Source organism: Drosophila navojoa, chromosome 3 (genome assembly GCF_054131105.1).
Source record: "Drosophila navojoa isolate 15081-1374.11 chromosome 3, UAZ_NAV_1.0, whole genome shotgun sequence".
Lineage (NCBI taxonomy): Eukaryota > Metazoa > Arthropoda > Insecta > Diptera > Drosophilidae > Drosophila > Drosophila navojoa.
This window is the reverse complement of record NC_142891.1, coordinates 25407780-25432366: the sequence shown is the minus strand read 5'-3', so window position 1 is coordinate 25432366 and position 24587 is coordinate 25407780. Positions and strand designations below refer to the sequence as shown.

The 24587-nt window shown below is 43.4% G+C and overlaps 7 protein-coding genes across 10 annotated transcripts; 2 read left to right on the top strand and 5 right to left on the bottom strand.

The window, feature by feature from the left end:
• Positions 1-1610: 1610 nt before the first annotated feature.
• Positions 1611-7278, bottom strand: LOC115563531 (ethanolaminephosphotransferase 1). Its single transcript, XM_030386648.2, has 5 exons — positions 6551-7278; positions 6408-6476; positions 5683-6305; positions 5425-5605; positions 1611-2720 (listed from the first exon to the last, which is right to left on the bottom strand). The coding sequence occupies exons 1-5, from the start codon at positions 6623-6625 to the stop codon at positions 2400-2402; spliced, it is 1269 nt and encodes a 422-aa protein (XP_030242508.1). The 5' UTR covers positions 6626-7278; the 3' UTR covers positions 1611-2399.
• On the bottom strand, positions 2753-3530 carry LOC149091930 (uncharacterized). The gene has a single exon (XM_089258246.1). It carries the CDS (start codon positions 3339-3341, stop codon positions 2916-2918), a length of 426 nt encoding a protein of 141 aa, XP_089114372.1. The 5' UTR covers positions 3342-3530; the 3' UTR covers positions 2753-2915.
• LOC108658665 (uncharacterized) lies at positions 3774-4413 on the bottom strand. Its single transcript, XM_089258245.1, has one exon. The coding sequence runs from the start codon at positions 4301-4303 to the stop codon at positions 3848-3850; it is 456 nt and encodes a 151-aa protein (XP_089114371.1). The 5' UTR covers positions 4304-4413; the 3' UTR covers positions 3774-3847.
• A 321-nt stretch (positions 7279-7599) lies between the features above and the next one.
• LOC115563533 (centrosomal protein of 104 kDa) lies at positions 7600-13603 on the bottom strand. 3 transcript variants are annotated; one of them, XM_089258243.1, is made up of 9 exons: positions 13381-13603; positions 13155-13274; positions 10980-11147; positions 9903-10923; positions 9540-9678; positions 8486-9474; positions 8282-8427; positions 8111-8212; positions 7600-8044 (listed from the first exon to the last, which is right to left on the bottom strand). In XM_089258243.1, the coding sequence occupies exons 4-9, from the start codon at positions 10880-10882 to the stop codon at positions 7902-7904; spliced, it is 2499 nt and encodes an 832-aa protein (XP_089114369.1). In that variant the 5' UTR covers positions 10883-10923; positions 10980-11147; positions 13155-13274; positions 13381-13603; the 3' UTR covers positions 7600-7901. The 3 variants fall into 3 exon arrangements, with proteins under 3 accessions (XP_089114369.1, XP_030242513.1, XP_030242514.1); XM_030386653.2 differs by lacking the exon at positions 13155-13274; XM_030386654.2 differs by lacking the exon at positions 13155-13274 and having other exon boundaries at positions 9540-9654.
• LOC108649872 (transmembrane reductase CYB561D2) lies at positions 11477-12880 on the top strand. Its single transcript, XM_089258244.1, has 4 exons — positions 11477-11495; positions 11697-11921; positions 12129-12321; positions 12387-12880. The coding sequence occupies exons 2-4, from the start codon at positions 11745-11747 to the stop codon at positions 12701-12703; spliced, it is 687 nt and encodes a 228-aa protein (XP_089114370.1). The 5' UTR covers positions 11477-11495; positions 11697-11744; the 3' UTR covers positions 12704-12880.
• Positions 13604-13665: 62 nt separating the features above from the next.
• On the top strand, positions 13666-14706 carry Dpm1 (Dolichyl-phosphate mannosyltransferase subunit 1). The gene is made up of 3 exons (XM_030386655.2): positions 13666-13873; positions 13929-14139; positions 14210-14706. The coding sequence occupies exons 1-3, from the start codon at positions 13770-13772 to the stop codon at positions 14618-14620; spliced, it is 726 nt and encodes a 241-aa protein (XP_030242515.1). The 5' UTR covers positions 13666-13769; the 3' UTR covers positions 14621-14706.
• Positions 14707-14843: 137 nt separating this feature from the next.
• LOC108649407 (uncharacterized) lies at positions 14844-23254 on the bottom strand. 2 transcript variants are annotated; one of them, XM_030386652.2, is made up of 10 exons: positions 22761-23254; positions 20188-20327; positions 19923-20125; positions 18562-19867; positions 17651-17756; positions 16794-17593; positions 16027-16738; positions 15772-15962; positions 15233-15708; positions 14844-15167 (listed from the first exon to the last, which is right to left on the bottom strand). In XM_030386652.2, exons 2-10 carry the CDS (start codon positions 20259-20261, stop codon positions 14947-14949), a joined length of 4089 nt encoding a protein of 1362 aa, XP_030242512.1. In that variant the 5' UTR covers positions 20262-20327; positions 22761-23254; the 3' UTR covers positions 14844-14946. The 2 variants fall into 2 exon arrangements, with proteins under 2 accessions (XP_030242512.1, XP_089114368.1); XM_089258242.1 differs by lacking the exon at positions 22761-23254 and adding an exon at positions 22424-22752.
• Between the last annotated feature and the right edge of the window lie 1333 nt (positions 23255-24587).

Genomic DNA, 24587 nt, shown 5'->3' with positions numbered 1-24587 from the left:
TTTAGCAGTCCAATTGGGTAAGGTACTTGAAAACATTGGTATGAGCGAATTCTAGCTTTTTAAATATCTAAATACCATAAAATATCTAGTCCGATTGCGGTAAGGGTTTTGTAACCTGGAAAAGCTTTTATTCTGCATTTCAATTGTGTAATTGAATTCACATAAATATACATTCAAAAAAACATTCTCCGATGTGTTAACTTCACGATTCAGCTAAATCTTTTTCACTTCCTTTCCAGCTAAGTTTAGCTTTTTGTGCTAAAAAAAAAAAAAAAAAAAATGGCAGCACTGGTTAGAACCAGCGTCGCGACGCGTCGGCGCATGCGCAACTTTCATATTCTGCCGCTGTCGACGTCGCTGCTTTGTTGCTTTCTTTTGCATCTCGTTCTCGTTCTGGTTTTCTGTCCACGTTGTTGTTGTTGCTGTTGTTGGTCATTGTTTGTTTTTTTTATTCGTATGTAATCTTCATTGTTGTTGTTGTTGTTGTTGCTGTTGTCGTGCCCATTTCGTGTGCGTGACTTGCGTACGTCGACGTCGCTGCTGCCGCCTCTGCCACCCGCGCTGCTACGTAATGTTTATTTTTTGCCCACTGGAAAAGGAGCAGGGGCAGGGTGGGGTTGGGGGTGTTATGGATTCTCCAAGTGCGCGCAGCGATCCGTGAATTAGATTTTCACACCAATTAGGCAATGAGGAAGCATTTCGATATCCAGCTAATCGCCCGAGCACGTACTCAAAACTGATCGATACATTGTTGACAGCTGGAGAACTGGACAGCTGGGCAAACCTGCTGGCAGTCGTGGGGACTCTATTAGGTGCAGTTTCTACGCATCAATAAACCAATTAAATAGATTCAATTCAGTAGAATTATACGAAGCAGAAGAAGTCGCGTTCTAGTTAAATTTATTTATCTATCAGATTAACGATTCAAAGAATTCATTCTATTCTTATTCCTCGTATACAATTATTATGCTCTGAGCTCAGTGAAAATGTGAAATCAGGCCATAATGGTATAGTTAACATTTACATATGTAACACGCTGATGTAGGCGTGGCAGACGCCTTAGACTATATATGTACTTATATACATAGCATTGAACACGAGGACGATATGAAATAGCTATGTCTGTCTCTCCCAGTGCTAAGAAGCAGCTGAAGTTTGTTTTCAAAAATCTATCACGTTTATCCTTTAACTGTTATCGATTAAGGCCCATATCGAAATGTAGTATTTAATTATAGGGAAATCGTTTCTAGTCTTAGAGTCATCTGATTTTTGTTTTTTTTAGCTTGGGAGTTGATTGTGAAAGTGAGAGATCTATAACTTGCATGTTTTTATGCTAAATTAATTAGGGTATCTAATAATCGGGCACCTTGACTCGAGTTTACCTCAGTTATTTCCCTTTTTTTGCGTATAAACTAATTTGCTTTCGGATGCTGCTAAATGTTTTCTGTCCGATCTATAATCGAGATTAGGAGCTCACTCTCAGAGCTCAGCTGAAACACTTAGCACTTCAATTGTATTTTTGCGTTTTCTAAAATATAAATTTATTTCTTAAGTGGTTGTTGTCTTTGTTGTTGGCTGTTCGCACAGTTTTCGAGGATAGGGAAGCGACATTTACAGTTAAATATATTTGCGTGTATAATATAATTAAGCATTCATAGTTTGAAGTTTACATATGCGTGTGTGTGTGTGTTTTACTTTAAAATAATAATTACATAGTATGCATTTAAATAATTAGAGGTCTTGGCGGTTATATCTTAGCTAAGAATTGCATGAATTAAAATTTCAATTGGCCCTTTCGCACAATCTAAACACTTTGAACTAAAACAATTGAAAAATAATACAAAATAAATTAAGCACATGTAAGGTATGCCATTAGATCCACATATACATATACACCTATTTAAATTGAAGTAGACAATATACGATTAAGAACATGAACAATTATTATATGATATAGGAAGCGAGCGTCGTTTCAGTTTCGTGTTTTCCCCCAAAATGTCTGTGATGTAAAATAGGATTGAAAACTAAACTGCAGATGGGGATAATCGAATTGAATACTTGGCGAAGACTTGTCATGGATTGATATTTAAATTGCCAGAGATGAGATCTCTCTGATAAATAGATACTAGAACGAATAATACAATCGAATTTAAGAATACTTCAGTTAGCGATAGTAATTGATAATTGAGTGCAACTCAAGCAAACTCTTCGTGTTTTCTGTTACCTGAGAATTTTTTTTTTTTTTTTTTTGTTCAAAAAGCGCTAAGTAGAACAAACGTATAATATATCTGTATAATCTCCCGTGATTTGTCATGAAATAAAAGCCTCCAAGCTGATCGATGCACATCAGAGACATGCAATTCGAACACGTTAAACAGTTCACCAACATCCAGTTCAGCCTAATCCTGTTTCACTGTCCTCGGCTGCTCCTCAGGCTGCTCCTGCAGCGTCTTCTGCTCCTGCTGCTGATTCACATCCAGATGCGTCACTCGCTTATGCACTGTAAAGCAAACCCGATTGAAGTGCTCGCACATCTGATTGACGACGCTGGCGCCGTAATGCCAGTGGGTCAACGTGGTCACGATCAGCAGGATGTAGAGCAACGGCCGTTCCAGGACCGGCAGCCACAGGCTCATCAGCAAGGACATCACGAACATGGGCGCCTGCCAGTGCCAGGCCTCGCACCGCGTCACTGACATCTGCGACACAATCAGACGGCACTGCAAGGGACATCAAATGAAAAGCCATTGGCTATGAATTGCGGAGTCCATTGTAGCACTAAGATTTATTTTGGCTCAACAATGCGAGGCACATTGGAACAAATAATGTTAATTGTGGAATCAATCGAAAATTCAACTAAAATTGTTACTGGGAAAGGACCATCCCGACCATCCAGCAACAGCTCTCTGGCGCCCTTAACGCGAATTCTTAAGCATCCTAATCATCGGATCCCCCTCGCGGGGAAATTCAAAGACGCCCCGATCCTTTACCAAGAAGTCGAAGGCCCGATGCTGATACCAGCCATACATTTGATTCTCCGTCATTGGTTGCGTTGAGACATGCCGTGGCACAGGCTGACTGGCTGACTGACTGGACGGCGTAGCCACCACATTCCCATTCACTTTCGCATTCATTTCGGGCAGCAGCTTCCTATGGTATTTCTCGCGCATCTTCTCAAGCGTCTCATCGTCGCAGTGGTAATACGAGTGATCGTGCCGCGCATAGAACTTGGTGGTCAACGGACGCTCAGCGTCCAATATCTGGGTCTTCAGTAACCCCCGGTCGATGTTGAAGTGCAAGTCGCGGTTGCGGCGCCGACGACGATAGTGATGTCTTGGCATCTTCTAGCACTTCTTGCCCACCTCAAAGCCTATCAAAATCTTCAATCGAAGCGAATAATAAAGGCAAAATTTAGAATCTAAAATTATGTGTGTAGTGTAGTGTATTTGTTGAAAGTTGTTCATTGACTGAGAACGGAATTTCATCGTATCGGACTACTACTACTCGAATGTCAAACTTTGCATACCCATTGAAATCTGCTGAAGAGGGTGTATAGTTAAGATCTATTCCAATTATATAGAAACTTTTTTTTATGTGCAGCAGCTCTTGAATGATATACTAATATAAATACATATGTTGCTCTAAGTAAAAATTCATTATTTCGAGTCGCACAAACGAATGGACTACAAAATGAAAGTTGACAGAAATGGTGCATTTTTGTTCGTTTAATTCTATCTGGGATAATCCAATAATTGAAGTTCAATAACAACGAGATGTTCTTCAGATAGATATGTCTATATGCATTATATTAGCCATGGTCATAATTTAATGCAGATAATCAATCTACTCATGTCTGCGACTTTTGCTTAGCCATCAAATTGGTTTCCAGAATCAGCTTTATCAATGGATCTGCTTCGCGTGGAAATACAAAGACACCGCGATCCTTGGCCTTGTACGGAAAGGCGCGAGTGTGGTACCAGCCGTATATTTGATTCTCTGTCACTGGTTGCGGTGTCGAGTGCTTCGGCTCATACTTCTTGAAATTGCCCTCTGCGTCCGGTACATTTATCTCGGGACCCTTCTTATCGAACTTTTCGCGCATGCGCTTAATCTCCTCATCGGTGCAGCGGTAATAGGGCCAATCGTGGCGGGCATAGAACTTGAGGGTCAGCGGCTTCTCCGCCTCGGTCACTGTTATCGGCGACGCCTTCGCCTGCTGCTCCTCGGTGGCATCGTCACCTTCAGCGTTGGTCTTCTCCAAGTCTTTGGCACAGCGCCGGCCGCCACAGCAAAAGGGCGGCATGTCGATAAAATGTTCTCTCTCAAGTGTTTTTTCTCTGAGTGTTGTTATTGTTATGAAAGCTGAGAATTTTAGATTAAATAAGCTGACGTTTGGATATTGCTTCGAGTGTGTCGTATTTTCGAAATCCTTGCCAAATCTAATGCTAGGCATAGAGAAATCAAAATGTTTTCAAATGCGCTTAATATATCTATCTAACCTTTTATAGGTGTTATACTTCTAGGATTATAACACATAATCTCTGCTCATTTAGACTTTTGATATTCTGTTAGACATTTCTAAAGAATATCTCATTGCAATGAAATTTTTATTGAAAGGAAGTACGTAATGAGCATAATATTTAAGACTTTAGATTATATCAACTTAAGTGAAGATTTTTTAAAAGATAAAAGAAAGATTAAATAAATAAATTCCGTTCGGATTGGATTAAGAATATCTAATAATTTTTCATCGCTAATCAATGACTATAACTATAATTGGAGTGGAGAAGTTCCAAGACAGTTACACGTATATTTTAACAACCCTCCGAAGTGAGTATACGAACCAATTTTAATCGGACGTCGCACACATGAATTATTTGAATTTCCATTTTCACTTGTAAGAACTTAGTTTTATAGCAGCTCCGATAAGTGTCTAGACCAAACATTGATCAAAGCTATATGTGCTTGCTGTAGCTAGCCTATATTCCAATCAATCAATATAGAACTACAAATATGAAAGGTTATAGTCGCAAGACAAACAAATATTTAGTATATTAATATTATTATTATTATTATTAAGCACTCATTGCTTTGTTATCTTAGCTATAAGCGATATTGAGTCGCTTTTATTAGGTATTAGGCAAGAAACCCCTTAAGGTGACGAATATAAAACCACGCCACTCCATATCTAAACTGAGTCACTTGCTGCGACATTTGAGGCTTGCTTGGAGGAGAGGGCTGGGCGGGCAGACAATTAGTTTGCTAATGACCCAACAAGTGTTCGAGGGCTCGAGTATGATAATAGCCATCGTTAACAACAAACAATAAAATACAAAACTAAATAAATTGAAGCCTTCAGGCCAAATGTAAGCGTGTAACGCTTTCTCAATAGTCTGCAGAGATAAGGGAAGATAAGGAACTTACGCTGACGTTGGAGAAGATTGTGCCACTTAGCATGAACATGGCGCGCGGATCCCTTTCCATAATATCGTTGGGCGATAAAAATGGCCAGAGCAACAACAGCACAAAGTAGGTCACGAATGGCCACATCGGACGCACTGCCTCCCAAACCGACAGCATCCGGCCGGTGCGCTTGACATATGAGCTGTAAAAGGCAATATTGAATGTTAATTGAAATGCATGACAACCCAGCGAGAGAGAGAGAGAGAGAGTGGCCCTTACTTGTAGACATTGATAACTACTAGAGGTAGATTCGCCATGGCGCTGACATGTAGCACCGCTTCCATAACATTGCCCATAGGCAGGCTACCGAGCGGGCCCAATGGCAGAGCGAATTTCCATCGCTCGAAGCCCGCCCACCACGTGAACAAATACATGGCAGTGCTGCCCCACATGCTGACATCGTAGCCCCACGGCAGATACAATACGCCCGTATTGTATTTCTCCCAGTGCGACACGAAGAAATTGAAATAGACCGTTAGGCAAACGTAATACATTCGCATCGGCCGCACCGAATAGAGCCGACTGCGTCCAAAGATACTGTACAGGCATGTGGGAATGATCATCGCCGTATACGAGTCCAGGCCATGATCAAACAGTTCGCCCAGTGGCCCGGACAGGCCAATGCGACGCGCCTGTTTGCCATCAATGCCATCCAGCGTGTACGCCAGGAATATGTTTATAGCTGCGCTTAACCACACCCATTTGGGTATCGGTGTGGTGCCCTCCTCTCCCGAACTGGCATCGAAGTTCCAATCATAGTAGGAGAGCAGCACCAGATTCATCACGCTGAACAGGAAGCCCAGAAAGGTCATCAGATTGGGCGCAAACCAGCGCGGGAAGAACTGAATGAATAATGAACACGTAAGTTGTTAAAATTATTGATTTTTTGGTTTGCCAATTGTTGTTGTTTCTGCTGTTGTTATGAATATGCCGTATGCACTCACCTTGACCAGCCAATTCCAAAATGGATGCATTACATATTGGCTGAGCGGCGACGTGTCTATGGCGCTGTACTGCATATAAAGGAAAATACATTAGATTTATGAACGGACCGATGCGACGCCGTACCCCCTGCCCTGCATCATACCTTGTAATTGTCAAAGCCATTGATTTGCTCCCGTGTCAGGTACCGCCAATGCAGCAATCGCCACAAGCGCTGCATCTTTATATATTTATATATGTATGTATATGTATATATGTATATTCCAGGCGTAACGCACGTGCTCCGTTGGCTGTTATTGTCGCGAGAGATCCTCTCTTATAGATGAATATGGTTCACACGGCAGCAACGGCGCCACTGTTCTAATTGTTGTTGTGGCAATTGACTGAAAGGCGGCAGTGGCTTTTACGTTAATTGTCAATGTTCAGCGCATCGTTAACTGGTTTGCGCGATAGAGTGACTTTTACTGGTCACAACACATATGTATGGAACGAAGCACGGCAACTGGTCAATTAATTTCACATGCAAAAACAAAAACTAATTTTGCCGGCTGTTTTTTCACGCTTTACACACACAGAGGCGCGCGCGCGTGCACTCACACACATGCATTTATATACACTAAATTACTGACGCACACTTGCTTACACACACACGCATTACTCTCAGCTGGTCAGGGGGTTGTTTTGCAACACACACTTTGACCCATTCACCTCAGAGATGGTATATTTACAACTATTATTTATAATACACTTATATTTATCAAATACTATTTACTTAAATCTAACACCATTGTACCATTCGCAAGTGTTAAGTGCCAATTAATTGCTTCATGAAAGACTGGCACTTAATGCTGCAGCAACAGTGCTGCCAGCTCAATCAAGGACCGGGTCGATTGTCCATATTGTTTACCACAAAACGTTCTCACATTTATCGATTATTGGCGGCATTTTTAAATTCAAATTTAAATTTTCATCCACATTGCTAGAACTAAATTTTTTTATTTTGAGCTCATTCATTAAAAAATCGTTTATTTATGTATATTTTACTTATGAATATTAAAATAAGGTACCCCATTTAAAATAAGTATTCATGACTATCACAAAAGTGCTGCCAACTCGAATAAAGACCGTATTACCAATATACTTTCAGCATATCGATTTTATCGGATTTCCTAAATAAAAAGTCACATTCGAAACTTCAGTTGATTGGCTTTATTATTGTGGGACGTTTAGAAATTCGTGTTTATGTATAAGTTAACAAATCACATTGCGTAGAAAACATATATACTCGTATAAAGTTTAACAAAATGTATAAAGCATAAATAATGTTGAACTTAACACCAAGTCCTGTAACAAAATGTGCTAAATTGAATCTGTGTGTAACAAAAATTACTTTAAATTACGCTAATGGCCGTAATAGTTGGCTTGTCATAAATGATCTACCTTATAATAGACAGATAGTTCAGTTATCAATGACTTTTGTCGTCACAAGGTATTGTTTAGTTTGATTTCTTTAAATTCCGTTTACGTATATTGCCTGGACAGCCGCCAGCGCTTAATAGATGCAATTTCCAGCCTCCGTCCAATGGCAGATGCACATCATCATGACAAAGTGGGCAGCGAGCAGCGCCAGTTTTAAGCTCTGAAATAAAATAAATATATGCATATTAAGTGTGAACTACATGAGAATTGAAAGATTGTAGAATACCCCGGCAAAAGTCCTCCATTTGATGCAGCTCATATAGCTGTTTATGCACCGACTCCGTGCAGCGGGTGCACACCACATAGCTCTCCTTGGCTTCGCATTCGTCTGTAATTCAAGGAATATCATAATACATCTGCCATTATTATTCAAGTAAGAATAACTGGGAATACTTACTAATTAAATGGTAGTTGAGCGCAGCTACCTCCAGCACCTGACTACATTGTGGGCACTTGGTGAGAAAGGGACAGGTCTTCCAATAGTGGCGATCCAGTTGGCTAGCGTCGCTCCCAGGGCAGCTCCAACCACAAAACATGCAATTGCTGTAACGAAGAATACAGCTTGAGTACTGGATTTCTAATTACACTGTACGGTGCTCACATTTTTGGTGTTGTTTCTTCAGTGGACTCCGAGTTGGTTGCGGATCCCTTGCGTGAGTTCGAGGCCGACTGCATGGAGCGCTTCAGTTGCTCGTTGTACTGTTGCTTGCCATTGCAGCTGACGTAGCCATTGCCCACCACAGACGTACCCAATGCCATTCCGCTCTTGCTCTTCAGCAGCCGCGACGCATCTGTGCTGGTTGTGGGCTGCATTAATTCCGCATCATTGCCTGAATTGTGCACTTCTAGCAGCTCTTGCTTGCGCTCTAGATCCAGCTTGTCAAACTCCGTAAAAAGCTGGCGGTAGAGCAAATTGCGACGCGTGATGTCATCGTCTGGTGGCAACTGCTTGCGTACCAGCCGCGGATTCACCTTATAGACGAGTAGCAGTATACGCTCAGCCACCTTGCGTACTGGCTCCGCTGGATGATGTATGCCCGAGCATCCGCAGTCGGACAGAGCCCGGCATGTCAATCCGCTATGCTTGTCAGTGCTACTGCCCTGTGTGTGCACCAATTGCTCGAGCATTTGCAGCCGGCTCATGGCTAGACGCTGATGCGTGCCAGAGCCAACGCTTCGCGACAGCGCAGGTGCGACCAGGTGCTGCTCGGCCACCTGTGGACATGCGGCGATACTGAGTATAGTGTGCTGCGCCAGCGTATGCAAACGCGCCGAGGGATCACCCGACTTGGCCAACAGCTCGGGCAGCAAACGATCGACGCATCGAGCCACCTCATTGGGCGACACGCGACCGGGCACATATTCAAGGAACAGCACCCGCACCGTTTCTGTCGCCTGATTAAACACTGAATAGACTGCATCTCGGACGGCACGGTGCAGCAGCAAAGCGGCGCTGCGTGCCACTTTGTTGGGACTGGCTGCATGCTCATTGCTAGCCGCCTCATCCGTTTCCTGCTCCTTGAGAAAGCTGCGCAAGCGCACTAAGCCATCCTCGCGATCCTGAAACTGTCGCGAATAGAATAGCTCAACCTGCAAGAGACCACATCAGATTACTATGGACATTGATGGTTGGTAAACCGGTGGGTAAGTCTTACCAACTCGCTGCCAAATACCAAGATGGGCAACGCAGCTTGTCGACGCTCGCGGTCATTGAGGCGGGAACGGCTGCGATTGGGATCCGCCTCGAGCAGCGCGTTGCCCTGACACTCCCTTAAAAATTCATTAGTATTTGAGCTAAACAGTTAATGGTAAAGGAACGAGACAACGTTTACGGAAATGGAGAAATAAAAAGAAAAAAGCAGCATAAACATCGACGACAATTACTGTTACTGAGGCGTTTCTATAACTATTTGTTTGTGTTGTGCTGCTTTCAACTCATGCCACATGCAAACTGCTCCCTAATCACAACAGCAACAACAATAGGTACAGATTGATCTGTTTCTTGTACTCAAACTTACTGCCTAAGCGTGGGTATGGCTCGCTCCTCGTAATCCTCGTAAGAATTACGCGGTGCACTTTTATTTCTCCTCCTTAGGGATCCTTGACGACTGGACATGGGCGAGCTATGTCGTGATGCCATGGGCAGGCGCGGCGACTGAGGCAGCTCGTCGTGGGATTTAGCATGCAGATGCAGTGCAGCAACAGGCGCAACTGTGCCCACCTCATGGCTGGGCGACTTTTCGAGCTGCACACTGTTGGACTTGGGATTGCTGACAGCCTCGGCCAGAGCGTGTGCCACATCCTGAAGACTCGGTGCAGCTGGCAGGCTAGGCTTGCCGCCCGCATAGATCTCGCAGCTCTGATCATTCTGGCTGAGTGCTCCCTCGTTCTCGAGCAGCTGCTCCACTTGGAGTTGCTTGAGCACACAAGCGCGATACATTTCGATCTGCTCCTTGCGCAATTTGGCCGCACTAAAATCTTCCTGTTGCACCGCCTGCCGCTTGGCCAGCGCATAGCGACCCAAGCGCTCGCCCGCCGTTCGCAGTGCCGTCATGCAAAGTTTTAGTTTGCGCGCATATTCGAATCTTTCCATGCTGACTGCCTTAACCTTGCGCTGCTCCAGTTCGCGTATATAGTGGACAATGGACTCCTCCACGTACATGGAAAATAGCAGATCATCGCATATGGAGGCGAGTGCCAGCTCACCCGTCGCGGTGTCTATGGGCGCCGTCTCGCTGGCCACATGCTCGTCGCCTTCACTGAGGGCAGCCGTTTCCAAATCCTCGCCGAGCACATTGACCGCCATCAATGCAATCTGCTGGGTGCTATTCAACTCATTGCAATGAGCGCCAATCAGACGCAGCTTCAAGTGCGTTCCTCGCCTCGGATTCACCGTCACGCTCTGCAACTCGCGTGATTTGTAGTTGGTATTCGCATTGTCGGCGAGCGCGACAAAGCCAAGAAAATCAAAGTACTGTGAGGACGGAGTGCTGGGCATAGACTTTGGGGAGTAGTGTAGCCATAGTTCCACTTTTTCGGCTAAAACAACAAATTTTACATAGTAAAAGAATTCCTCTACAAACAGCCAAACTCACGTATCAAATACTGATGGGCCAAGAGCTGGATGCGATAAATTTTAGCCGGTTGGTGGAAACGCAAGATGATGTCGTGGGTGCTGAGTCTGCTGTCCACGGCACTGCGCCAGCCGTGTACCGTGGGGCCATGTGTGTTAAGTTCGCTGGCCGGGAAGCCGGGGTCCTCGTCTAAAACCACAAAAATTAAACAAAGCGCTGGCTTAATTGATTAACATTAACAGTGTTGGTAAGCAACGAATATTGTGAAATGTGAGGAATCAAATTGAGTTGGCAATGCAAGTTCATTTCGCTTCATAAGTTCAGTTAGTTCAGCAATCATGAACGAACCATTAACTGTTTCTTACTAAAGTAATTATTATAACTGGAATAACAGTTGTAAAAATCTTAGATGAAGTAATTTAAAACTTGATAAACAATTTATAATCTCTTATATGAAGCAAATTGCATTAAATTAAGTGGTTCATTTTAATGAACTATTCAAGTGAAGCATATGACACATCTCTAATCATAACAAATGTTAGCGGCTGTCGACTAGTCAGTCCATGTATAAATTAAACGAAAACAAAAACAAAACAAAACCTCTCCAGAGAGGTCTGAGAATGACGCTATCACACATACCAACAGCAACGATTACGTGGCTGTACATCGTTCTGCCGCTCTTTATACATATGTACTATGCGCAGCTCATTGAGAATATTAACTTAGTCTCGTTTCTAGTCTGCGACACGGCGGAACGTATCATACTGCTTTACGGCTGATTTCAAGATGAAGCAAGCAACAAGCTCGTCATCTGCGTCGTCACCATGGCTGTTACAAATTCAAAGCCTGTTAAACAGCATAAACCATATGCTGATCTTTGTGGTGGGTGCCTTTTTCTTCACGCTCGCCAGGAGTCTGGAATTTCAGGATACGGCCATGCACATGTTTATGACGGGCGTAGGAGTAAGTATTATCTTGAAACTAACTTTTGATAACATAACTCTAAATTAAAATCCCCATTATCATTATTATCATGTCGAAATATTTTCAATAACATAACTGTAAATTTCAACACCCCATAATCATTGTTTTCACATCAATTTTCACTGTTGCTGCTTATCATTGGTTTTGTCACCTTTATACCTTAATACTTTGTTTTTTTTTTTTCAGTTTCATGTACTAATTGCTCAGGCATTGATGTCACACTATAAGGTAAACCGAATTACCCGCTGGCTCTCGCACAAGAACAAATCTCGCTTGCATGGCGTCCTGCAATTGGTCGGTGGTTCGATGGTGCTACTGGGCGCCTTGGGCAAGTTCTCCCAGAAGGATGTGCACTTTAACACTTGGCATGGTAGATTCGGTACGTGTGCGCATACATTTCACACCTCACTAAGCAGTAAACACATCAGTTTAATTGACTTTCAGGTGTGGCCGCTGCCTTTGGGTGCGCTGCGAGCGTTGTTGGCGGTCTGGTTAACTTCTTCCAGCCCAAATTTGCGTTGAAAGTATTTCCACCCTCGGAAATGCGTTTCCGTCATAATCTCTTTGGACTGCTCAGCTTTACGATTGGCATGACGGCCATTTACCTGGGCTACTATTCAAAGTTCTTTACACGTGTCGTTGATCATGAGTTTATACCTGCCCTGATGCTAACCACGGTATTAGTCTACTTCCTGACCATAATTGGGCCGGTGGGGTCGCTGCTAACTAAGCTCAAGTACCGCAGGCAAAAGTCCGCGTAAAAGGGGCTGTTGGCTAGGAATCCAAATTGGTGAAGGTTATGAGGCTACATGAAGGAGAATCCCCTTTCATTGAGTACAATAAAAAATGAATACAAAGTAAACTTTCTAAAGCGCAACGAAGGCAATTTGAATTGTCAATTGGCTTGGCGCTTCGCGCTTGGCTCGGTGCCAAATAAATTCTTTGACTGCATATTTAATTGGATATGCGTTGCAGACATGCCAGACATATTATGACAAACAGTAATCTGTCAATATAATGAAGATATATGCAAACAATGACCATCATAGATTTCAATTGCATTATTGCAGTCAGTTACTACTTTATGGAGCATCTCAAAATGTATGTCTTATAAAATAAATATGTTTTAATAGTGTGGAATGGTTGCTCTAGATCAATATATATAAATGTATAATTGTAATAAATAAATATTTTTCTATCCCGTGAAATTACTTTTGAATGTTGTTTAATTTGGCGTCGCACTATGCGTATGTGTGATTTTTTATCGATTTCTCAAGTGCAGCCAAATGGCGCGCGATACTCTGCGCTGGGCGAGCGCAGAGCTAATGGTAACTAAAAATAAAAACGTAAAAACAAACAGAAACGAAATTAAATAAAAGTAAATTATTATAATTTGTGAAGGGAAAAACAATTTGAGAATACATAACGTTTTGTTTACCTGAAGCAAAGACCACATTAAATGGAATTTTCTTGGCCATTGTGCAGTCAGTTACACTAAACACACATTTACTTAATTGAAGTCGCTAGGTTGAGCTTTAGCGGCATCTACTTTGCATTTAACACAAACTAAATTAAAATTAAATAGCGGTGCATACCGCCGTATCTGTGGTTACACTGCCTTTGCACAGTTGCAGCTAGTGCAGTTCATTGATAGCGCTGCTATATCGATAAGTAACAGCTGTTTTCGCATTGTGTTAACCAATACTGTTCACTGGAATTCTGTGCAAAACAATCGAGCTAGATCTGTTTAGTGAAAGTTCCAGCTCGTTCTTTAATTGAACGCCACCTTAATGTTTGCTAAATTATTTGTAGAGTAAACAAGACAAAATGCCGTCAAATGGCCATAAATACAGCATTTTGCTGCCCACATATAACGAAAGGGACAATTTACCAATTATCATATGGTTAATTGTAAAATATATGAAAGTTAGGTAAGTTGAATTGCTATCGAATAAGCGAATTGATAAAAAAAAATTGGTTTTCCAGCGGTTACGACTACGAGGTGATTGTGATCGACGATGGCAGTCCAGATGGCACGTTGGATGTGGCCAAGGATCTGCAGAAGATCTATGGCGAGGATATAATTGTGTTACGGCCACGCGCTGGCAAGCTGGGCCTAGGGACCGCCTACATACACGGAATAAAGCATGCGACCGGCGACTTTGTTATTATCTTGGATGCAGATTTGAGTCATCATGTAAGCGTAGATAATGACCCTGCACTGACGTGTGATACTTATATGTGCGTGTGTGTCTCTTTATTTGCAGCCCAAGTTCATACCCGAGTTCATAAAACTACAGGAGTCGGGTGACTACGACATTGTCTCCGGCACTCGTTATGCAGGCAACGGCGGCGTCTACGGCTGGGATTTCAAGCGCAAGCTCATCTCGCGTGGAGCCAACTATCTGTCTCAGGTGCTGCTCCGACCCAATGCCAGTGATTTGACGGGCTCCTTTAGGCTGTACAAGAAGCCGGTGCTCGAAAAGTGCATTTCCAGTTGCGTCTCCAAGGGCTACGTCTTCCAAATGGAAATGCTGGTTCGTGCTCGTCAGCATAATTTCACCATAGCCGAGGTGCCCATCACCTTTGTGGATCGCATCTATGGCACCTCCAAGCTGGGCGGCACTGAGATCATTCAATTCGCTAAGAATTTGCTCTATCTTTTTGCCACCACCTAAACCCGAGAGAGAGAGAGACGCCAGAATTGATCGGAGAACCATGAGAATTAACAACAATAAAGCTAGATGACTTAATGAATCTTTAATTTATAATTTCTTTTTGGTTATTTCTTTAGCCTTTTGTACATCTGGTAAGTTTTTTTTTTCAAGAATTTTACATACAACTAATGAATTATGCATGAGAAGATTTTATATGTGATATTTATATAATTCGGAATTATAATTTCTTTGCATTTCTTTTTGTTTGTTTTTTTTTTTTCATAAATGTATTTTTAATTTGAATAATGATATCTAAGTTTAATTGATTCAGGCAGCTGTATCAACTTTTAATTACTTAAGTTAAAAACTTTGTGCTGGTTGTCGGGATTGCCATACAAGGTGACACAGTCGTCCTCGAGGGCATTGGCCGAGCTGCCTCCATAGTTCTTCAATGCGAGCGTTAGCAGATCATTGCGATCCACAAGGGCGAGCACAACATATGCACCGTTTGGCAAAATCTCGCAGGTGCTGATCTTCGCGGGTGGCTTATAGACGGCCAAGGACTTAGCTGTGAGCCAGATGATACAAAATAGCATAAGAATTCATTGAGAGGCTAGATGTACTTTCACCCACCTGTGTTCAACTCCCACAAGCGTATTGCACTGTCGCGTCCCTCCTTGTCGAAGGACAACAGCACTTTGCCCAGTGGGTCCAGTTTCAAGTACGTGACGGGCGCATTGTGTCCAATGAGCGTGCACTTGCAGTTGCCAGTGACCAGATCCCATATCAATATCTTGGCATCCTCCAGACCAGCGATGACGCAGGCATTCAGCTGAGAGATAGCCAGAGATACTGTGTTGCAGCTGGGCTTCCACTTCTTGAACAAGGTGCCGCTCTGCAGGTCGTAGACCACAATGAAATTTGGCGTTGTCGGTTCGTTTAGCTCCTTGGCCACCACGCACACATAGGACCCCTCATGGGTAATGGCCGATAATGATGTGACGAAATCGTGATGGGGAATCCGGAGATCGTAGAGCAGTTTACGCTGCGATAAATGCCAGACGAGCAATGGGAATGGCTTCTGCGTCTCATCGCCGCAAACCAAAATTCTACAGAATTCAAATATTTGAATGAGTCGAATGCTAAGTCGGAGTATTTCTTGGCTTGCTCACCGTCCGTCGCCCGAGACGAGCAACGAGTTCAGGAACCGATCCTCGCCCGCTTTGAAGGTGGTCACACAATCACCCGACTCCAGATTCATCAGATTCACATACATGCGGTTGCGTGAGAGACAAACCAAATGATTCTGATCGTGCAGGCCGAAGTAGGGCATCTTCTGGTTCATGACGCCCTTCAGTGTGACCTGCGAATGGTGCGAAGATTATAATAATTAATAATAATGATATCGAATCTATGGTTAACCATACCTTAAACTTGCCCTCGTCCAGGTTGATGACCCGAATCTCGCGACGACACAGCACAGCCGCCTCGTAATTGCCCACTGGACACATGGCTGTGGGCTGCTGAATGCCCTGGAGCTCGCGTATGCGACAACAGTTCTTCACATCCCAGATGCAAATCTCAGCGCGCTCGGTGCACAGCGACGCCACATAGCAGCCCGGCTGCGGCAGGTTCATCAGCACATCGTAGCCCCTGACAGCTGGTGTGGCATTCGATTCGGCAGCGTTGGCCTCATCGTCCTTGGCATCCAGATCGGCATTGAGTATCTCAAGAAAGGCGAACTCCAGCTCATTTGTGTACTCCCACCAGGAGCGTATTTTCTCGTCGTCCTTCAGGCTCTCGTCGTCCTTGAAGCGCGTCTTCAGATAGTACTTCATAAGCGTATAGAACTGTTGACCATCGTAGCTCAGCTCGTGGAGGTAGCGCACCAGAAATTGCTTCAAGAAATTTATATGTACATAGCCCGTAGAGCCCTCGCTTCCCGCCAGCCACTCGGCATGCAGAATGTCATGCATCAGATGCGCCGGACCCGTGGCATGCACCTTGTTGGCTATCCACTGCAAGTCCGTAAAGTAGAAGCAATTGAAGAGTATGTCGATCTTATGCGGCGCCGGCTTATCCTCGATCACCGCACAGAAATGATGATAAGGCAGTTTTAAGTACTTCTGATAGTTGTAGCTGAAGGGTGAAACACTTTAGTTACGGCTTATGAATATTATTGAGTTTGTCTTACGTTTTGACACCGGCGCTGCCTTTGAACTCGCTCTCCTGGCGATCGAAGTAGTCGCGCAGCGCTTCATGTACCAGCCACTGCTTCTGCGCATACCTCGACAGGACGGCGCGTCCAAAGCTCCTGTCCGCTATTCTAATATTTTTCAGATTTAAAAGCATTGGTCCCATCAGCCAGCAGAACTTGGACCAAATCTTGAAGACGACCTGCGCCTCCAGTTGTGTGATCTTTTGAAAAACGCCCAAGCAGTCGCTCTCCCGTATGCCCCACGGCGACAGTCGCACAATCAACAGCATCAGCTCCACCTGATCTGCCGCGAACTTCGTCTCCAGCACCTGTAATATCTTGCTGGATATATCCCCGATCTCGCTAATTGGCTGCGCCACATGCCCCAGCCAGGCGAGCCACCACAGCGACTTGGCATGGTAGGGCGTCTTGCCGTGCAGCGACTTCCAATCGTCGGGCAGCTTCAGTGCCCCGTTTGCTGCATAGAAATCGCCGCCGCCGGAGCTGAGTATGTCGTGCCATTGGCGCTCGGTGAACTGGCGCAGACGTAGGAAACAGCGCTGTGGAATGCCCAGCTGCGCCAGCGCCGCGAGCATATCAAATGAATCGCTCTCACCCTCCTCGTCCTCCCGCTCGCTGACCGTCAATATCAGCTTGCCGCAGCTGCCCAGCTGCAGCGGCAGCCAATCGAGCGCCGCATCCCGTTGCAGCTCATCCAATCCGTCAATGATGAGCACAAAGAAGCGCTGTTGTCTACCCAAAATCGCTTTGATCACGCCAGCATACGCCTCCAGGATCTGTAAGGAACCTTGAAATGTTAAACTCGAATTTGTCATCAAATTCGCTCGACTTACGTGTGGCACCTGACACTGCTGACCCGTCTCCAGCACCGACATCTGATTGGCTATCGATCCTAACAGCGAAGTGATGTCTGAGGAGCGTGCGCTCAAATTGGCATATCTAAGAAGGGAATAGATTAATCGTTAAACTTTCTCAGGCTGAGGATCCTATCAAGCATGTCTGCTCAGCTTTATAAAGGAATTCCCAATTTCGGTAAGCTAGCTTATGTAACACTCTTTAAAGCAGATAGTAAAGATAGAAAAATAGGAAAAGTGAAGACTTTCTAGAGAAGTTTAAACTACTCAGATCTATCACTTTTATCATGTCTATATCACTGTCCCTTAAAAAGCTAGCCAATATATATGGTATTTTCGGGAGGAAATCATCTACCCAATAACTTAACTATATGATAGTTGAATAGACAAGATAGCCATATATATTAGACTCCGACAACTATGACACTAATTAATTTCTAAATCAAAAGTTGTTCCTTCAATTTCACATCCAGAATCATTTTAGACTAGATTAGTAAATGAAAATATATCTATTGAGCTTTTAATTAACTACTCTAGAGAGACACCGACTATATGGGTTCAGCTATTGGCTTGGTTCGTTAATATTAACTTTTATGGGTAACATGTTTGATGACATAGCAGCTACATAGACAGAGAAACAGGGAGGCATACACAAATTATGTCTCTTTCAATCTATTTATCAACATTGGATATATGTATATATCGACATCTATATATGGACATTGGTCTTGGAATTTTGGCTTAGTCTGAAAGCTGGAGCATAAATCGCTTACGAAAGAATTTGTAAGGAAGAATCAGCTGATATATCACACCAGATCTCCACCTTCCACATCCACAGCACCTTCGTAAATTTCTCCTACTGAGAGTTTGGTCTTCATTTTCGAGCTCACCTCAGTACTAGCTGTGCCTCTGGCTTCCATCGATGCACATTCTCCATGATTTTGGACACGAGCACACTTTTACCGCTCCCCCGAGCGCCCGATACCACCAACGGCTGGGAGGTGCCGTCGCGTATGTAGCGCTTCACATCGTTCATAATGTCGAAGTTGGCCGAGTTCTGGGCTAGCAGCTTCGAGTAGTGGCCGATCAGCTGCAGCTCCTCGAGGAGGACACGATCCACGCCCAGCGTGTTGTAGGGTATACTCTTCTGAAGGTGCTCCTCGAAGATGCCCGCCAGCGACTTGTCCAGCAGACTCTCGATGACCGAGGACAGTTCGTCGTCCAGGATATTCATGGTGGGTAGCATTCGGATGAGATTCTTTTCGCACAGCTGATTCTTGAGCTCGGCGTAGATGCGCGTGATGCGACGCAGCACCTCCAGCTCCAGCTGTGTGGCATTCTCTGGGGCGCGCGAGTAATGGGCGCCCGTCTGTATCCATATACAGCGCTTGGCCAGCTCCTGGCTTATTAGCACCGTGTTGTTGATCTCCTGCTCGACGACGGTGGTCAGATACGAGTCCTTCACATCGTCCGAGAAGAGGCGCAGCAGCACCGCCAGCAGCTCATTCAGCTCGTCGTTCACCTCCGTGGAGTACGGATCGATTTGTTGCGTGTAGAGCCGATGGCACATGGGCTGGTAGGAGTTGTCAATGGTGTACCACTTCTCGAGCAGCGATTTCTCTGCATCGCTGGCGGCGCTCAGCACCGAGGTGAAGTCCTGGCTCTCAATTGTCAGCGGCAGCATGGGCGTGCCCAGCGTGGAGCCGAGGAAGAGCACCGGTATTATGTAGGCGTCGGTCGCATGACGCGTTATCTCGCACAGGCAGTTGGCTGCCTCCTCGTGCCCGCCCTGCGCCTCCAGCGGTGTTTGCGTCCAGCGCTTAACCTCCTGCAGTCTGGAGAAGTCCTTCTTCACATTGCCATTCGCCTGCTGCTCCAGCGACGTCGTCATCGCTGTCGCCCCCGCCTCCTTGCTTAGCGCCTCGCTGTCGTGCACATCGGCAATGATGAAGTCGAATCCCTTGCTTTGGCACTTGCTCTTAAAATGCTTGTACAGACTGTAGATGACACGCTTGTGCTTCTTGTACTCGGTGCTATTGTCCGCCAGTATGTAGATGACGATCTTCTTGTCGCGCTCGATTTTGCGGCCGGGCGGCGGCTTGCCCTGCAGCATGCTCAGGTTGCCCATGCCCGGACTGCCACTAGACGCATCGCCAGGCGCCTGCGCCCCCTGCGTCGTGCTGTTGCTGTTCGACTCTGCAAGTCCAGAATTCATTAGGATCCAATCCGATTCGATAGCTCCACAACTTACCCTTCTCCGTGGCATTGGACTTGGGTAGGGACGTCTGCTGCTGCTGCTGCTGCTGTTGCTGTTGATTGCCATTCGAGTCATTGGTCTGAGTGGTCTCCGGCAGCGCCTCCACATCGGCCAACGGTGCTCGTTTTTCATTGTAGTCCTTCGCATCGTTGCTTGGCTGTGCCTCGTTTTTATCGGCTTCCTCATAGGGCGGGGAGCTGTAACGTTTAATTCGACACTAATATTTGAGACTTTCTTATAAATTGTGGCCTCAACATACTCATCGGACTGCTCGGAGGCGCTGTCCTTATCCTTCTTCTTCTTCTTCTGCCCGGAACTGCAAACGTTGCCCATGGCTAGAGCTAAAAGCTTTCTGCTGCTCTACGAATTTGAATTAACTTAAAATTGACTATTGTTGTCCTGAAAGAAAAGAGGAAGATAATAAGTTAGTTATAAATAATAGAGACCATACATATATGTATGTATGTATAAGGTATGTTTTGTTTATTGTTAGTGGAAAGTTCATTGCAAGTGGCAACACTAATGCTAAATTCCAATTCAATGTTAAAGCACTATCTTTCTAAAAGAAATATTTATTCGAATATCAAATTGCGATTAAATATCTATTAACATTACTAATCAAAATATGGCAGCCCTGAAGCCATATTCCTGTTTAATGCTCGAAGAGCAAATAATAATTGAATATCTGTTAACTAACATTCGGTTAACATTCACTTATAATATTCTCTTTCATATATCCTCTGATCCTAATCCTGTGAATGTGGCAACACTGAAGTTAAGTTAAGACTATTCAATTTTTAACATTAAGCTAACATACAAGTGAATGTTAAAATAAAAATGTTGGTAAACCAATTATTTAGGTGCTTCCAGCATTGTCAAGCTCCAAATGTTCCATTTTAGAACTCTCATAGGGCCAAGATATCATGACGCTAATTGAGTTACATTCTATATGTAGGTGCAAAAAACTATAACTTTTAGCATTTCATTTAACATTCATTTAACACGTAAAAACTCTTAAAATTCTGAATGAACCTTCCAACTGCCAGCACTAAATGATTGAAATGGCAATATTAAGATTAAAAAGTCTAAATAAGAGTCTGATAAGATGTTCAGGTATCTAAAAATATCATTGACAAATGACAGCACTATAAAAAGATTGGCATTGGCATTCATTTTATTTAAAATCAATTTCTTATGTATCTTTTGCCAAATTCCAATTGGCAAATGGCAACATTGAAAATAATTAGAATAGTTCTAAACATGCACTTAACATGATATTTGTTTTACTAATGCAAATAGGCCACATTGGAGTTAAATTAGCAATGTTATTTGTGCTTCAATACTAAGTGGCAACACTAGGCTCAAATACACATTCTAATTTTATCTACAACTTTATCAAAGTGGCAACACTGCAGTTAAAATTGCAATTCAAATATCCTAGGCTTCAATGGGCTTAAATACTCATTGTAAATTTGTCTACTGCTTTTATCAGTCACTTAACATGAGCTTGAGTGACACATCAACAGCCTACCCCAAAGGGTTAGTTGAAAATATGCCTGAGATTAGATTCACTACTTCTTCTTCTTATATGCATACATGCGGATACTACAAGAGGCATAAATGCCAGCTTTGTGGGCAAAGTATTTAATTGTGCATAATCAGATGCTTCCTGAAGTGTCCCCGTATCGATTTACAAACGGCCTGTAGAGATGTGGCTTTTGAGAATGCCTCGAGGCTTTAATTTTATGCCAGGTACACATAAAACACTGGACGAGGGGAGGGTAAAAGCAGGGAACAAGGCACGCGTTCAATATGCAAATTCCATATACACATTTACAAAACAATTACATTTAAGTCTATATATTCATATAAAATATATCTAATTAGCACTTGATATACATATATTTGAAGAATCCCCAATTGTTTTTCGTTGGTTTCTCCTTTTCTCGTAAATATTTAAACTATTTTGAATCTTTCACTACCACAACAGGTCAATGACAAAAACAAAAAAAAAAAAGAGAATTTCCTGTGCAAGGCGCGAGACGCACACTGAGAGAGAGAGAGCACGGAGAGTGCGGGAGCGAGAGAGGAAAAGAGAGCAAAAGCTCAGTGAACGCATGCTCTCTGCTGAACTTTTATAGAGATTTTCTGCGTTCGAATTGGCGTTGGCGTTAATCAAGTGGGTCCGCCTGGCTGGCTGGCTGAGTGGGTGGGTGGGTGGTTGGTTGGTTGGACGGTTGGGTTGACTGTGGTTCGTTGCTCTGCCCCTGCGGTGCGGTGCGGCACGATTTGGTCTGGTCTGGTGTCCGTCTCGGTCTGAGTTTTGGTTTTTTGTGTACACGCTTGAAAATTGTCGGCTGCTGCAGAATCCAATTCTTTTTTTAGTTCAATATTTATTGGATATAATAAAAAATGTTCAATCGTGTCACATCTTTCTCTGATTTCTATTTTATTTTATTTTTTTTTTTTTCAGTTTGCGCTATAAATAAATTTACTTTATATACACAGCCATAGAAATGTATGTATTTGTGTTTGATTTTGAGTATATTTTTTTTCATTTTTTATATTCGACATTTTGTCGCGCGTTTGTCGCACATTATTATTTATTTTATTTTTCTCAATAGCAATTAATGTGTTCCAAGCATTCCTTTAATAATAACGATCTCTTCTACATTTTTTTTCGCGCATATGCCACTTACACTGCTCGCATACATGTGTGTGCATGAGTGAGTGAGAGAGATGGAGTGACAGCGGAGGGAGATGAGTTTGTGTGTGTATGCATCGCTTAGTTGGTTATTTGATTTATTTTAATACACAAATTCTGGCACTTACTTTTCTTTACGCGCTTTTCGCACGCTCCCCTCTCTGCCCGATGCCCGAAGTCCAAAGACCCGAACTCGAACCCGAACCCGGACCCGAGAACCCGAAGCCCAAAAACCCGAACCCGAACCCAAAAACGCATCAAATTTAAAACATTTCCACCCACTGCACTTGCACTTGCCGTTATTTGTTTTTGTTTTTCTTTTTTATCACACAGCACTCGTCTCAATTAATTGCTTAATCAAAACGCTCGCCACACGCTTGCACTAAGACATTTTCGACAGCAACACTAACAACAGCAACAGCAACAGCAACTGCAACACAATACAACAACAACAAAAAATAGAATTGAAGATTTTGTTTTATGCTCTGCGACGTTTTCCTTCTTTTTTCTTCCTATTTCTTATTTTGCTTTTGCTTGTGCGCGCTTTAGATAGTTTTTCCCGTTTTGTGCGTTGTGCTCCGTGCCGTGCGTCGTTCTGCCTGTGAGCGTTGGAAAATTTCTCGACGGCGAAACGTGTGTGGCGAAAGCTTTAAGCGAAAGCTCTAACGCTCGCTTTCTCGCTCTCCCTCGCTGGCGCTCTCCTCAAGTTCTTGGCGAGGGCTGCAATTGGTGTGGAAAAACGTAGTAACAACAAATGCCAAAGGGTAGCAGCAGAATTGTTGATAATTGTGAGCGGGAAATTTAATGGTATTTATTATTTAATCGTAAGTTAAATAAACAATGGCCTATGAGAATGCAGTATCTAGGCTGTGTTTATTAAGTAACTACTAGTAAGTACAGACGCAAACCAATTGAGCATCCTGCATGGACGAATATTGTGTTTGTATGCATTCGTATGGAACGTATTAGCATTTAGCAAAGACACAACCCATTTTACATTTCCTGTCATTTTACCATTTATCAATAGAGTGTTGACATTCATGTAGAGTTTTCAAATTTGAAATAAATCTTTTATAAAGGAATATTAGACTAGCGTGCAAAATCAATAAAATAATTCCATATACATATCCTCATATGTAATTCCTACATATGCAATTCCTCTATTTATTTTCTCTAAGTATTTCCTAAAAGTGTTTCCTCCATGCTCAGTTGGATGATCACAAACATCAGTTCACTTCACTTTACTGCACTGCACGACTGATCCTCACCAGGCCTGGGCGACTAAAGAACTGCTGCAGCTGCGGCCGTTAATATAGGGCGACTTTCACTCAAAGATCAAGTCGTGCTTAAATGTTGTACCCGGCGTCAGGTAGCAGTCGAGCTTTAAGTGACTAATGGGAACAGTCTCTGCTTCTGCAAAAATTCTAGCTTCTGTTTACTCAAATATAAATACCAAATGAGTACTGCTGCATACATATGGGACAACTTAAATGATCTTCTGTAGTTAGGCAGACAGACAGGAAGAATAGACGGAGAGACAGATATACAGACTAAATGCGCATAATTATCTTAATATCAGCTTTCTCGTAGTTGAGCAGTGTCGACTAGACCCCTCTTACTTGTTATTTATTTTGTTAAATATAATATATATAAATTACTTTAGCGCTTATTGTATTAAAGATCTTATTCATACATACATAAAACGAAATCCTTGTCGAGCAGCGAAAAACTCTCCATTGTTTAGCAAGGATAGAAACACTTCAATGCACAATTGTCTACACATGTATACATATACATACACATATGTATGTGTATGTGTTCACAAAGCATACGTTTTGTGGAACACATTACAGTTTAGCTCGGACACCAACCACTAACGCATCCTCTGCCTGTCAGATGCGATGCTGCTCTCACCATCTGTCAGAAGCTGAGAGAGAAATCCCCAAAAATTTCAG